The 15,872-nt window shown below is 37.1% G+C and overlaps 1 protein-coding gene across 3 annotated transcripts in view; it reads right to left on the bottom strand.

Moving 5' to 3' along the window:
- The window catches only part of PLAA (phospholipase A2 activating protein), a 42,033-nt gene that overhangs the window by 3,312 nt on the left and 22,849 nt on the right, over window positions 1–15,872 (bottom strand). For 2 of the 3 annotated variants that reach the window (XM_042963777.1, XM_007098506.3), the window contains exons 6-12: window positions 15,411–15,546; window positions 13,503–13,672; window positions 9,379–9,536; window positions 8,443–8,662; window positions 5,802–5,873; window positions 2,139–2,207; window positions 506–607 (exon numbers count right to left, since the gene is read on the bottom strand). In XM_042963777.1, coding sequence (XP_042819711.1) covers window positions 506–607; window positions 2,139–2,207; window positions 5,802–5,873; window positions 8,443–8,662; window positions 9,379–9,536; window positions 13,503–13,672; window positions 15,411–15,546 — 927 coding nt within the window. The remainder of the gene's footprint in view (window positions 1–505; window positions 608–2,138; window positions 2,208–5,801; window positions 5,874–8,442; window positions 8,663–9,378; window positions 9,537–13,502; window positions 13,673–15,410; window positions 15,547–15,872) is intronic. The other variant, XM_042963776.1, reaches the window with a different exon arrangement.

Genomic DNA, 15,872 nt, shown 5'->3' on the forward strand with positions numbered 1-15,872 from the left:
ATGGCAAACAGAGCTAATAGTATTTAGTCCAAAGCCACCTGCCATTTTATTTTGAGAGAAATGAGTTAACAGAAAAAGCTATCAAAGTCAGCTGGCAGTTTCATTTTTAATGGGCAATCTGAACAGCCTTTTATTATGATTTCTAAAGGCCACTAATTTTTTAAAGGCATAATCTTTATTTTTAAGTGCTTTACTCATTCATTTTCATTACTTTCTTTTCCTGAAAACATTAAGAGCTTAGGAGATGGGATTTAGATTTCCCCTTTAGTTTTTTTTATCAATAAAAGCATCATAAAGCATTAACCTCATATTTGTATAAGGCATCTTGCAAGTATTAAGCGTCCATTATGAGACTGCGTATTTGTAGTAGACACAGTTGTGTAATAACAGAAGTCTCTATCACGTAAGAACCCAGTTCCTAGCTCATGTGAGGAGAACAGCCTTGACTGCACTACACAGAAGTCTATGGATATGTGAAAAAACTTTTTAATTAAAATGCACTTACCTAATATTTGTGTAGGGTTTGCCTGGTCAAAAGTGACAGCCTCTTTTTTAGGGAAATAAATATTCACCGTCTTAGATGCAGCTGATCGGTAGGCACTATTGCCTATTCACAGAACAAACGATGATGAAAAACATAAAGAATAAAAAATGAGATTTTTTTCTAACTCTATGACTTTGTTTTTACAATTATTGAGATACATAACTATTCAGTGCATGCAATAAAACAAGCACTTCAGAAAAAAGAAAGAAAAATCGTAAGATTTTATATACTATTTATATTTGTTGATATAATAAATTTTAGTTTCTGGAATGGGAGCTTAAATGTAAAACAAAGCCTCTCCATTTCATATTCTCTACATCTCTCATACTTTAAAAGTTTTTAATTTAATTAATTTTTTTTTTTTTTTAAAGAGAGAGAGAGCATGCGCAAAGAAGAGCAGAGGGGGAAAGAGACAGAATCTCAAGCAGGCTCCACGCTCAGCATGGAGCCCAACATGGGGCTCGATCCCATGACCCTGGGATCATGACCTGAGCCGAAATCAAGAGTCGGACACTTAACTGAGCCACCCAGCACTGTTAACTTTAGACTCTTTTATAATGCAATAGGTACAGCTGACAATTACTAAGCATTTATTCTGTATAAAGTGATTTACATATATTGTCATTTTAAGCTCTTAACAACTCCAAGAGGTAGATATTACTTCAACTTTACAAATGAGAAAAACAGAGGCACAGAAACAGAGTAATTGGCTCATAGTAAAACAGGTAGAAAGTAGTGAAATTGAGATCTGAATTGAAGCATTCTCGTCCACTATGATCTACTTCAAAACTACCAGCCAGTGTTACTTTTGCAATGAAAAAATAGTTTACAAAAATCATATACCAAGTTAGTTCTTAAGTAGAGTGCCGGGTTTATAAGTATACATTTTATTATGGTCAAGAACATATGTGTCATACATATATTATTCTCTTGTAGAAAATAACAAGTAGGGGAAAATATATGTCAAAGAGAGCTGTCAAACTTGCAAGCGGTTTACAATTTAGTTCTGCATTTTGCTAGCAACCCTTACAAAGGAAAGCAGGTCTGCCTATATTCAACAATGATGAACAAGTAAGATGTGTCAGACTCTGGGCTAGATACTAAGAATAAAAAGAAAAATTAATTGCTTAGGAGAAGGCCAAATAGCATAGGCCTAAATCACAAAATCAGATTTGTTTTGTAAGTCCTGTTAAGCAGAATAATATTTAGCATAGTGACTAAAATTCTCAATACATTAAGAACAAACAAAGGACAGAGAGGAATAAGCTCAGTTTTTATAAGGGTAGTGAGAAAACCCAACCTATAAGAGCAGAATAGCAGTTTTCAATCCTGGCCACACATTAGAATCACATTATAAGATTATAAAAACTACCCTTGCCAAGGCCCCAACGCACAGCAGTAACAGACCAAGTGAACATCTCTGGGGATGAGGTTGAAGTACTTTTTTAAAGTTTCCTACGTGAGTTAAATATGCACTATGACACAATTCTGAGAACGCTCTAAAAGCCAGGTCAAGAAGTTTGGTCTTGATCTACTATATGAAAAGTTCTCTAGCAACAAAGGGGAAGAAGAAAAGGAAATGAAAAGTATGTACCTGTAAATGGATCAGCTCCAGCCATGGTAGTCCCCATAGTGGCAGACCCTGGCACATAACGACCACTGCCTAAAATGCAATTAATACATCTAGTAAGCAAAGGTAACTGTAAATTATAAAGTTCAAAATGTTGCTCTCTACACACGATAACTTACTGTCATTAGGAGTCACACCTTAGAATGGCATCTTTTTAAAATTTTTTTTTTAATGTTTATTTATTTTTGAGACAGAGAGAGCATGAACGGGGGAGGATCAGAGAGAGAGGGAGACACAGAATCTGAAGCAGAACTCACAGACTGTGAGATCATGACCTGAGCTGAAGTTGGACACTCAACCAATTGAGCCACCCAGGCGCCACTTTCTTTTTAAATTTTTTAATGTTTATTTTTTTGAGAGAGAGAAAGAGAGACAGAGCTTGCGTGGGGGAGGGGCAGAGAGGGAGACACAGAATTTGAAGCAGGCTCCACACTCTGAGCTGTCAGCACAGAGCCCGATGCAGGGCTTGAACTCATGGACCATGAGATCATGACCTGAGCCAAAGTCCGACTCTTAACCAACTGAGCTACCCAGGCACCCCAGAATGGTATCTTTATATATATAATAAATGGGCTGTAAATTTAATACAGAAAAATGTTGAGAACAGTACCTGACATATAGTTGGTGCCAATAATTGTGAGACTTAAAATTCTCAAGTTACAAAGTAAACATTAGATGCCTTATACATTATAATTACAGAAGCTAATGAAGTGAAAAAGCATTAGTGGATTGGAGAGAAGAAATTACAAGGTTTCCATAATGAAATGTGAACATGGGGCACCTGGCTGGCTCAGTTGGTAGAGCATGCAACTCTTGATCTTGGGTTGTAAATTTGAGCCCCACATTGGATGTAGAGATTACTCAAAAAGAAAATCTTAAAAAAACAAAAATAAGAAAAAAAAATAAATGTGAACACCATCCTACTGAAATAGAGACAGGATTAACTAGCACATAAGCAAAAAACAGATTATATAAGATTTAGAGATGGTATGAAAATAGCTCTGTCACACATCTGAGATCCTACTTGTGGATGTCTCATTGAAAATACAAAGAAAGGAACATGAGAAACAAATGTAGAGAAAGAATCAGCAGGATTTGAAGATGTTCAGAGTCCTGGGTCAGCCTTTATAGGATGAATAAAGATAAGCTACTGTTCTAACCCCTCCGAATTTAATATCTAGGAGTTGGTACAATGGGTGTAATACATACAGAAAAGCAAACAAAACAAAAAATGAAAAACAAAAACTGCAGATGTAAATAGATTAATTAAAATAATGAAGAACACAGAATAAGAGGCTTTGAGTTTTTACTAATATGCTAGCTAGCATGCTAAGCATCTTATGTTTATATATGCATTTAAATATTAATTAGATACTATTATTATTAACAATATTTTACAAAAAGGCTAAATAACTTGCCCAAGGCATTACTTATGAGGCAAAGTAAATCTACACTTGTTATTATTATTATTATTCATTTATTTTTAGAGAGAGAGAGAGTGAGTATGCAAGTAGGGGGCGGGGGTAGAGGGAGAGTGAGAGAATCTCAAGCAGACTCCACATCCACTGTGGAGCCCAACACAGGGCTCAATTTCACGACGCTGAGATCATGACCTGAGCCAAAATCACGAGTTAGACGCTTAACTGACTGAGCCACCCAGGCATCCCAATCCTACACTTTTCTAAATGTGGTTCTCCAACAACCTGAAGGAGTCACCTATTCAATGTGTAGATTTTCAGGGTCCACCCATAACAGCCTAGTGGTTCTCCAAACTGGCTTCACGGTAGAAACTGACAGGGAGCTTTTGAAATTACTTAATAGCAAACCACAGCAAAGAACATTTAATCAGAATCCATGGGTGAGGGATCAGGGCATGAGTATTTTTAACCTCCTCACCAATCTAGTATATCAGAATATCTCTGTGTGAAGGACCTTTTGATACTTTAAACAAGCATCCCAGATGATTCTAATTGACATTAGAAGTTTGGGAACCACATAAATAAGGGGAAAAAAAAAAAAAAGAGAATCAACACTGACCTTAAGTCATAAGCTAGATGGGGAAAACTCTTGGCCCCAGTGCTACTGGCAAAATTGGAGGAATGTATACTAAAATCTACCGAGGGCTTAAACACAGTCCAGGCATTCTGCTAAACACTTTACATGTACCATACCATTTCATTTCCCTAACATCTCAATATGGTTATCTATTTTTTATAATAGTATGGTTCAGTTATCCTAATTCCATAATTCTCTTGGATGTTTAGTATGCTATCTTGCACATTTCCATAATCACTGCATCTTCTGAGTTACTGACATTATGCAACAGTGAGACATACTCCAGCTATGATGGCCCCAGGAATTCTCTTGATTTTGTTGGTATTGTTCGAAGCTTGGTATGTTCTTTCTGTTCCAAGAAAAAGCTGCTAATGAGATCCAGGAACTATGATGTTCTAAGTTTTAGGGCATCACTATGTCTGAATAAGTCATCATCTTATCTACGCTTCAGATCGTTACTACTTTTTCAAATTGCATTATGTCATCAAAGATTTCCTTAACAGCCACTGTGCCATCACAACATTTAGCTTGATCTTGATAGGTGGTTAGTGCAGTATATTGGTTATCAATGCACAGGGTGCAGCTACGTGCAACTGGGCCACCAATTCATTCACTGGAGAGAAGAAGCTCACTGACAGCGATTCACAAATTCATGACAGTGACCAAAGGTTGTGTGCTGCTCCAATTTATGGTTTAGACAGGACTGTATCTTGGCAAGGCCAGTGGATACCATAAATGCCAAGGATCTCTTCCCAAATTTGGTCTATTGTCCAGGAACTCTGGCTGAAGATCCAACCACAGCTTCATAAAATATATCAAAAGCTGTTCTGAAAACAGAGACTTCTTCAGCTGCACTTAAGTCCAAGTTTGGCAATTATTTTCCCAGTAGTGTTGATGCTGAGGCATGCATACCTTGGTAAATAAAGTCACTTTGAAGAGATACACCAACACTTCCAGGGCATCACGAAGGCCATTAATAACAGATTAGAAGACTAATCCTGGGTAGCTGAGTGGACTGTCTCCTTCATTTGCTAAGGCAAAATAAGCCCAGACAGACTTCTTGACTGCACCGCTCCATCCAATATCAGGGACTCACATGGCTCCTTCTTGGCTTGTGATCGGTAGGATCTCGCCAGTAATAGCAATCATGCTGTGTCTTGGTTGGTGGGTTCCCCTATTATCTAATTTCACAGATAAAAAAAATAGGCTCAGACAGGTTAAGCAACTTGCCAACTTCTCATAGCAAGTAAGTGGTAGAGCCAGATTTTGAACCAAGGTCTATCTGACTCTAAAACCTATGCCCTTACTGACTCTTGCTCTCCTTGCAGGAAGGACCACTGGAGAAAACGATGAGTTCTAATAATATGCTATTTAAAAGTCATGAGGAAAACTACAAAATACTCCAGGAAAAGGCAAAAATTAGAAGTTAAAGAAAAGGAGATCCATCAAAATTAGAAATATAGATAAGGGAATTATTAATAATTGGATGATATCTCCAAAATGTAAAGCCATACAATGCAAAATGTTACACAGTAAGTGAAAAAAGATGTACTTATTGAAACTGCATCCCACCTGTAAAAGGATCTGCCGCAGGCAGCGTGTTAGCAGATCCTGATGAAGACCCTGGAACATACCGACCACCACCTGTGCGTGCAAACAAAGGAAAAGCTGAAGTATGCCAGAATTTAAAAAAAAAAAAAAACTTAACGTTTATTCATTTTTGAGAGAGACAGAGTGTGAGCAGGGGAGGGGCAGAGAGAGAGAGAGACAGAGAGACAGAGAGACAGAGAGACAGAGAGATGCACAATCCGAAGAAGGCTTCATGAAGGCTCTGAGCTGTTAGCACAGAGCCCAATGCAGGGCTCGAACTCCTAAACTGTGAGATCATGACCTGAGCTGAAGTCGGACGCTTAATCGACTGAGCCACTCAGGCTCTCCAAGCCAGAATTTTGAATCTCAAAAACGGCACAGTGTTACATTAGAGGACTCTAAGCTTGGAGAAAAAACAAAAGAGCAAAGCCATCACATGACAGAATAACAGAAATTAGAACTCTTACAGTAGGAAAAGACTACTAAGAAATTAACATTTCAGTGATTCTCCAAGTTTTGTCTTGATTGCTGTATTATATTTTAGCTTGTGCACTTAAATATTAAAATCACTAAAAATTCAAATATAAAAGGAGAAATTACAGGTGGTCTCTAACCTAAATAATATACACATATAATCAGTTGCTGTTCCTATACAAATTCACTAGAATTCCCACTGTTCCTGTTGCTAACAGAACCACAGTCATCAAATGGTAATCTTTTAAAGAACCCCTGAGTTCATTAACTCATGTGTCAAATAGCGCACTCAGTTCTGGGGATCCAGCAGAGAATAAGATTGCTTGTATCCACTGAAGCTTACAACCTACTGGAGAAGAGAACTGAAAGGTGATGAGTGACACAAAGGAAAGAGATTTCCACTTACACTTTTACAAATGTGTGGTGTGTGTGAGTGTATGTTTTGTTAGTATCTCTAGGAAACTAATCAGAGGCATCTACAAAAAGGTATATGTGAAAGATATATATAAAAAGATGCTTATAGTTTCAGAAGAGCAAAAAAAGCCACAGTTATTAAGATTTCCAAATGGAGCCAGCTGCTCTAATTTCTGCCTTCTGCTCCACAAAACAGCTTACACAGGACTATAATTATGTGTTCAGTCTTTTGTACTACAGTCTGAAATTCCACCAACAGAATACCCAGATAATAAACACAGGTTTTTTTTTCCTGTCAAGTGCAACTACTGGGAGGGGTTACATTATTTAGATTCAGTAGCAAGTCAGTCTGATAATTCTGTTTAAGTGAACATGCAGGTTGACATTCGCTTTATTAGGTGAGTGGGCAAAAGAACGAGAAGGAAAGGAGATAGTTTAGGAGCATCAAGTATGTGAAAGAAGAAAAAAAGATCTACATAAGGTCTTAGTGCAGGAAGGGATATGGAATCTTTATAAAACAAGAGCACTAGCACATGAAAAATGACAACAGGAAAACATTAACAATAAAGTGCTAATTTCAGAATTTTATTTAGAGCTGGCCCTTGTACCTAAGAAAAAAGGAAGCATTTTATTGTCTCCTGTACCATGGTCTCAGTTCCTGGGACCCAAAACTAAGGTGAGTACAATTAGTATTATAATCCATTTCCTATGAATCAGGACTCAGACTAATACTACTAGGATTATCATTTATGGACTGGTCTGAGAACCTAATATCATTTATAACATTTTAGATACTGTATACTATGTTATGAACAACCGACTTAAAAATCAACATGTGGAATACAAACCACGTGTAAACTAAAACTACCCACAGTTCAGCGGCGCCTAGGAGGGTCAGTCAGTTAGGTGACTGACTGGTTTCAGCTCAGATCACGATCTCATGGTTTGTGAGTTCGAGCCCCACGTCAGGCTCTGTGCTGACACCATGGAGCCTGTTTGGGATTCTGTCTCTCTCTCTTTCTCTGTCCCTACCTTGCTTACTCTCTCTTTCAAAAATAAATAAATAGGGGTGCCTGGGTGGCTCAGTTGGTTAAGCATCCAACTTCAGCTCAGATCATGATCTTGTGGTCCAAGGGTTCAATCCCCATGTCAGGCTGTGCTGACAGCTCAGAGCCTGGAGGCTGCTTTGGATTCTGTGTCTCCCTCTCTCTCTCTGCCTCTCCCCTGCTCATGCTCTGTCTTTCTCTCTCAAAAATAAAAATAAACAAACAAAAATAAATAAATAAATAAACAAACACTAAAAAAAAAAAAACCCACAAAACAAAAAACTACCCATAGTTCAGTCCTAGATTTATGCCCAACTAACCAATTTAGCCTTGTGTGGAAAAAAAAAAATTCTATTTACTAAGGTTCACCAAAACAGGTATTTTTAAAAAGAGTCACTATATAAGGGAACTTCCAGGTTTATTTTCATTTCAAATGACTGAAGTTTCATAATTTTATTTAGTTACAGTGTGGCTATATTTTTGAAAGTGAGCAATATAGAACTGTTTCTATAAACACAGAATTACTATATAATTTGAGGTTTAAAATATGATTTAAAGTAAAAACGTGCTATAGATCTTGGATCTTCGTTTTAATTTAAACAGCTTATGATAACAGATGTTTAAATACACTTAAAAAAAATTAACCAATGAATTAAGTACAGAAGACTTAATATAAACTGTAAACTTACCTGTAAAAGGATCTGAAAAACTGGTGTTCCCAAGTCCTAAGGTTTGACCTTTCGTGTTATCAATAATAAATTTAGCCACTTGATCCAAAAACATGGGATTCAAATCATTCTTCTGTAAGAAGTTGTATGCAGTTAACCAAGGATCATCACTGACGTTATATGGCAATTTATACGATGGTCCACCTTCATTGACATCAATTGAGAAAACATAATCAAACTCCTTCAACAGGAATACAAAAAGGAGATAAATGATTACTAACTTATCTATCTGTTCATATTAATGGCATATATATCACAGATCTTATGTGTCCTTTATTTTATAAAGTTATAATAAATATTATATTTATTTATAACAAATATATTTATATAAACATTTTATAATAAAATTATAATCCTTAAACTTTCTCCAAAGTGCAATGTTACAATCTTCCACTTGGCATGTGATGATTGATAGCAACCATCTGCATATGCTGCAAGGTCAGTATTTCACTGGGGATGGAGGAGGGGAATGTATTACAACTACACATAAATTCTAAGGCCAAAGGAAGGTTTCCAACTGGTTGATCTCAAGGCCAGAAGTATTAGCTGTTACCATGCCCCACTCAGCAAAACATGCTGGCGTTATAAGCACTGCCACACAGGGGCCCTCATGTCCTGCCAAATTAAATATAACAAGGCAGAAAGCATTGGCTGGAAGGTGGCACAGAAGCTCCTAATCCAAAAGGGTTGGGAACAGTTTACACACAGTAAGTACCAAAAGACAAATAGTGTCTAATGTATCAAATACGGAAAAAGATTTTTTAAAAGTCAATTTCAAGGCAGGGAAAAGAGAGAAGCCTCCCCAAAGAAAATTGTATTAGCATGGGGAAAAGGGAAAAGAAAACCTTTGTCTAATGCTTTAAGATAATGGTAATTAGAAAGTAGAAATTGACGTACTTTTCCTTCATATAAAACTTTTCCAGATGTTTGCTGATTAGCACCAGATGAGCCAACAACATCGCCAATTTTTATCCACCTCCCTTCGCTAACACTCCACTGATAGGCTTCGACTTTGTCCCCATCTTTGATTAGACGAGTCTGTCCTTCTCTAGTACCTTAAAATAAAAATGTTAAGAATCAAAAGTAGAAAAGCAGAGTAAAAATGAAAGACACAGATTAAAAAATCATAACTTTATGTATTTGGTTTAACTGGAAATTTTATTAAAAGGCTCCATCAGTTAAGCATCTGGGATTTGGTTTTGCTCCGCAGATCAAGATCTCATGGTTCGTGAGTTTGAGCCCCATGTCAGGCTCTGCACTGACAGCACAGAGCCTGCATGGGATTCTCTCTTCCTTTCTCTCTGCCCCTCCCCCACTCATGTGTGCACTCTCTCAAAACATAAACAAACACTAAAAAAAAAAAAGTTACTCCACTGGAAAGTGTCTCAAGAGACAATAATGGTTAAAAGTAACCTTTATTAAATAAAGGAAAGAGAAAAAGGTGTATTTCCATTAGAAAGTAGCTGGCCCACTAAAAATAAGTTTTATTACTATTTTCTGACAACACTTTCATTTTAATAAACGACTCTCCATTTTTCCAGCTGCTCAGGCCAAAAAGTATAGAAGAGTCTGATTCATCTTTCTCTGAATCCCATGGCCAAACCCTTAGCAAATTCTATCAGTTCTTTTTTTTTTTTTTAACTTTTTAACATTCATTTATTTTTGAAAGACAGAGAGACAGAGCACAAGCAGGGGAGGGCCAAAGAGAGCGGGACACAGAATCTGAAGCAGGGGAGGGCCAAAGAGAGCGGGACACAGAATCTGAAGCAGTCTCCAGGCTCTGAGCTGTCTGTCAGCACAGAGCCCGACACAGGGCTCGAACCCACTAATGGTTTGCCTGATGACTGCCTGAGCTGATGTTGGATGCTTAACTGACTGAGCCAACCAGGTGCCCCTCTATCGGTTCCATCTTCAAAAAAGGTCAACAAAACGACCTATTCTATCTCCATTGCTACCCAATGCTACAAGCCACCACAGTTTCTCGGCTGGACTGATTTAATGGCCTTCTACTCCTGCCCTGGGGCTTCCTACAGTCTATATTCAATCCAGTAACCATAAAAATTCTTTCAAAGGTTAAAGTGTCCCTGACACTCCTCTGTTCGAGACCTTTCAATGACTTCCCATCTCTCTTGATCAAGGCCTAAGTCCTTGAAGTAGTGTACAAGGCCAAATATATCATCCCCTCTGTCTTCACTTTGCACTTCTCCCCTCAACCCATCTCCGGACTTTAGCCCTGGAGTCTTTACACTGGCTGTTAATTCTGCCCATGACACTCTTCACACAGATGTTGGCAAGATTTACTCCCTTGCCTCCTTAAGAACTTTACTTGAACATCACATTCTCAGCAAAGCCTTCAGTGGCAGAAATAGGCAGCTGTCCTCCAGAGATTCACAATCCTACTCCATAGGGTAGAGATGTAGCTGTGGCTACAGCCAGGTGCAGTGTCTAGATGCCACTTACTGAGAAATGGTCTGTGGAATCTGAATGGGTGTGCTATGTGCCAGTTCTAGGCCTAGTCAATCTTCCTCTAACCTCCCCTTTTATCCTGTCTGATGGCCGAATGTCTCTACCCAAGAAGCCCTTGGAAGCTACATGGTGATGGTGGTTTCCATCCCCAAATGACCACAAGGAGAAAAACTGCTCTACAAACATGCTCAAGATGGGGTGTGTGGGTGGCTCAGTTGGTTGAGTAACCAACTCTTGATTTCGGCTCAGGTCACGATCCCAGGGTCATGGGATCAAGTCCTGCATTGGGTTCCCACAGAGTGTGGAGGCTACTTAAGATTCTCTCTTTCCTCTCTGCTCCTCTCCTCTGCTCATGTGCACACTCTCTAAAATAAAACAAACCCCAGAAACAGATAAAAATTCCCCAAACATACCTAATATACCGTGTCATCAAGTGAACTTTGAATGTGCAACAAATAAACTCTTGTATTAAGTCAGTGAGATTTTAGTTTATCTATAATAGCAACTAATGCTATACCAAATATTATATATTTCCTGAACACTGTATTTAAAATTACAAAACACCCAACTCCTGCTTTGTTTCCCATAGTACTTATCACTATCTGACATACTTATATATTTACTTATTTACTTTTTAATTATGTGTCTCCTATAGAGTATAAATTTGTAAGAACAGAGGTATTTGTAACCTTTTATATTTGCTGTATTCCCCAAAGCTTAGAACAATGCCTGGCACACATTGGGCACTTAGGAAATACTTACTGAATGTGTGTGTCTGTGTGTGTGTGTGTGTGTGTGTGTGTGTGTGTGTACACAGTGACAAAAAGACTACATTTTTGCAAAGAATTGTAAGAATATTAAAAACATGACAATACGATACATTAGTTCTCAAATTTTGATTTTAAGATCTCCTTATAATAGTCATGAAAGTTACTCAGAAGCCCAAAGAACTTTTTTTAATGTAGGTTATATGAACTGACTTATTGGATTTGAAATTAAAAATAAAGAGTAAAAAAAATTCAGTTAATGGAAAACAATAATAGATCTATTACATATTGAATAAATAATATGAAAAATAAGAATAGCTTTAGAAACTTACTGAGAAGACTGACATTGTTTGTATTTATAAATCTCTTTATTGTCTCTCTTAATAGAAGACAGCTGGATTATCATACCTGCCTCTGCATTCAATCTGTTGTAATCTGTTGTTCTATTTGAAGTATATAAAGAAAATCCAACCTTACACAGATAACATAGTTGAAAAAGAAAAGACTAGTTTAACAGCTTTTTCAGAAAAATGTGAATATTCTACAAAGTAGTAGGTCTTTAAAGGTTACAATTTAGAATCTGCAACCATCAATGCATTTTTCAGGCTCTATTAGATACTAAAATGCACTGATCTATCTTACAAGCTCCTGGTAATAAATACAAATTTTCCAAAATTTCAATATTCATTTGAGAGTTTTGAATTTCATCTTTGGCAATAAATACTGTCAGCTGTTTTCCTTAAAGTGACATGGTCATTTTGCTAATTTTCAAAAAAAGTCTTGCCTAAACCCAAGCTTAAATAACCCTAGTTACTTCTTCTATGAATAAATATGGCACTCCATGAAAAGTTCAGCCCGCAATGCAAATGAATGTTTGTACTTATCCCAGAGACACCATGATACTCGGGAGTACTTTATGTGTTGACATTTTGTCAACCAGAATATTAAAACAGACATGTAATAAAGGCTCAAGAGGTAGTAAATTAATTGTTAATGCTTCCTCAAGCACATTCTTATGGGCAAATGGTTTTCATTTTTTTTTTAACTACAACTGCATGCCAGTGAAGAGCACAATAACTACCAGAACAGTCTGGTGTCACTGCCTTGATTTGTGTACTAAGAAGCCTGTGTTTGTTTGTTTGTTTGTTTGTTTGTTTGTTTTACCCAGAATTGCTTTTGGACCATAAGTTAACACAGACCATGTTCACATAATGGAAAAGTCAAATAACAGCTTAGTATTATTAAAGTAGTTGGACCTTAAGGACATCCTGAAGGAATCTCAATAATCCCAGGGGTCCATGTACCAGGTTCTAAGAACCAATGATATAATGGATCAGGGATATATCAAACACAAGATTTCATTTGAAATAACTACTGTCCTCTGGTTTAAACTCAAATGATCCCCAACTCATTAAGGAGACACCGCTTTCTTTGAACTCATTTTTATTTTTAGTCTATACAGTGTGTCTCAGGGAACCCAATCAATCAAAAGGTATTAAAGAAGTGACTTTTGTGTACCTATTATATACGAGCTAGATATCAGGAGATGGATTTAAAACAAAAACGAAGATTCTTCTTTAAGGAGTTAAGCTCAAAATGTGACACAGAAAGAAGCAAGAATATGGTTTCTCATAGTGGTTAAGTGTAAAAGTTCTAAAAAATCCCTATCTGGCAATGAGAATAACACTTAATGACTAGCAAAACAAACTTGTTTTTCTTATCATTCTAATTATTCCCAAAGGCAAACAGGGTAGTATTTTTTACTACTATATACACTGAAATATTTACCAGGTTCATTCAGATGTTCCCTCCCAGGAAGCTGCTCAGCATTAATGTCCCCCAAGTCACCGGTTTTAGAATCAATGGTTGCCTGAGAGAGTTCTTTTTCAAAAGCCTTGATTTCCTCAGCACTTGCTGTCCGATCCTCTGATTCCGTAAACACTCTAATAATACCATCACTATAAGGAAAAACAAAGTGATCGGAAGTCACTGCCATATTGTATTAACATTATCCCACCTGAATGATCCAAAGCAAAAATAATCTGTATTTGTGAATATGAGAAACATTACTATGTATTTATGGCTGAGTAGAGAGAGCACTCTGCTGACTTCACACACTATCCTATGCTGCTTTCTAAAGCCATCTATAGGGTAGAAAAAGATTATTTAAGGGAAAAGTCACTGAGAAAAGACAGAGAAATATGTATCTAACACAATTTTGAATTCCAAGTTAGATATTTACCATCATAAAAATCTGGAGCTATAACATACAATTTAAGTCAATATTACATAGATACAAGAGTATAAAGATGGGTAGTGGGTTATTTTATTTACAAAGGGCTCACATAACCAACATAAAGCTTAGAAAATAGCAGATGCTCAGTATCTGTTCATTTGGGAAACACAGTCTGTGTTTCCTATGCCCTTAACCAGCAATGTAATCCCACTCAAGAAAAAAAAGCCTCACCTTAGACTAGATGGCAATCCCAACCTCTAGTCTTGGCACATGACTTCACTTCCACCATTTCTAAGTTCTTGGGTAAGAGGCAAGTTGGCCACCTTCAAATGTACTAATCCTGCCCCGTTCTACAGAGAACTTTGTTTCTCATGTAACCTTTGACTGACAGGAACTTTACCCTTTCAAATTGTTTATTTTCTTTAACTTTAAATATGCTTAGGGGGAAAATAATTAAATCAACAAATCAACCCTTGACCCAGCCAAAATGTAAACTACCTCCGCTTTATTAGACCCACCACCCCTTAGAGGTTTTCTTTTCTTTCTTTTCTGCCTTCCATGATAGATCCACCGGCTCGAGGGTGGTTCATCACCACTCGGACCTCAGAAATCTAAAACTGAGGTCATCATCTTCTGCACCTAACCAATTCTCCCACTTTCCCCATTTATATTAATGCAATCACCAAAAGCTCGAAGCTTTACAGTTTTCTTTTATCCTCCTTTTGACAATCTTTCCTTTGCAATATCTAATATTTTGGCCTCTTGTCCATTGGCACCGTGGGGACAGTATTTCATAACATCACACCCCTACTACCGGAACTGCTTTCCAAGTTGCTTTCCTGCCATTACCACTAGTTAAATCCAACCTACATAGTTAATAATTCACAGGTTATGCTCTATTCATGTCATGTCAGTAGCTACAACCCTTTACTCCAAGCACAGACTCTAAAAGATACCTGGCATTCAAGGCTGTCCACGGTTAGCTCCACCCTACTGCCTTTACCACCTTACCAGTATCCCCCACTATTCCCTAGCATGAGTCTTCCACCACTTTCCTTCATCTGCCACACAAATCACTTTCCTGGTCCTGCCACACCTTTACTTACACTGTTGTGTTTTTTTTTTTGACAGAAATTCTCATTTCCCTTCTTTCTCATTATTTTTCAACATTCAATTCAAATTTCCTCTTCTTCATAAAGGTTTCCCACACTAATCTCTACCTTCTCCAGTTTCTTTTGCATTCGACGTTCTGACTGCACAACTGGCAGAGCAATACTTTTGTACTGTATCATGTACCATTAATGTATAAAAGCTCTTATGCCTAATGCTGTTTTTTCAGTACAGAAATGTACTGAAATGTCTCCCAATTCACCTAAAGTTCCTTATGGCTTATCTCAGTGCACTCTTAACACCTACCAAAGGCCTAGACACATGATATTAACTGACTAGAATATAAATACCTCGCACCAACCACAATGTCACCATTGGCTAGAACACAGCAGCACCATATAGACTGAGCTGGAAGTCGGATTGTCTGGGCACATTCCCCACGTTTCCAGATTCTCAGAGATCTGTCTTCTGCCGTTGTCACAAAATCTAAAATCAATGAATATAGGAAAAACTAGTTTGAACAAATAAAATTAAGTACATTTATAAATATCACCTTTCTAGGGAGGCATAATGACTTTTTTAAACCCAAAATATTTTAAAATTATAGTTTTACATTTTATTTATTTGTTACTTATACCACAAAAACTTCAAAAATCATATTTTCTACATTTCACACGTTACATATTATGCACTTTGCACCAATAAATTATACAAAGTGTTTCCTCAAATACCCAAAACTATTTGACATTAACCATCAAGTGTGAATTGATATAAAGATGATCACAAAATTTCTTCCTTTACAAGAAGATCCT

The sequence above is a fragment of the Panthera tigris genome, chromosome D4 (assembly GCF_018350195.1).
Source record: "Panthera tigris isolate Pti1 chromosome D4, P.tigris_Pti1_mat1.1, whole genome shotgun sequence".
Taxonomy (NCBI): domain Eukaryota; kingdom Metazoa; phylum Chordata; class Mammalia; order Carnivora; family Felidae; genus Panthera; species Panthera tigris.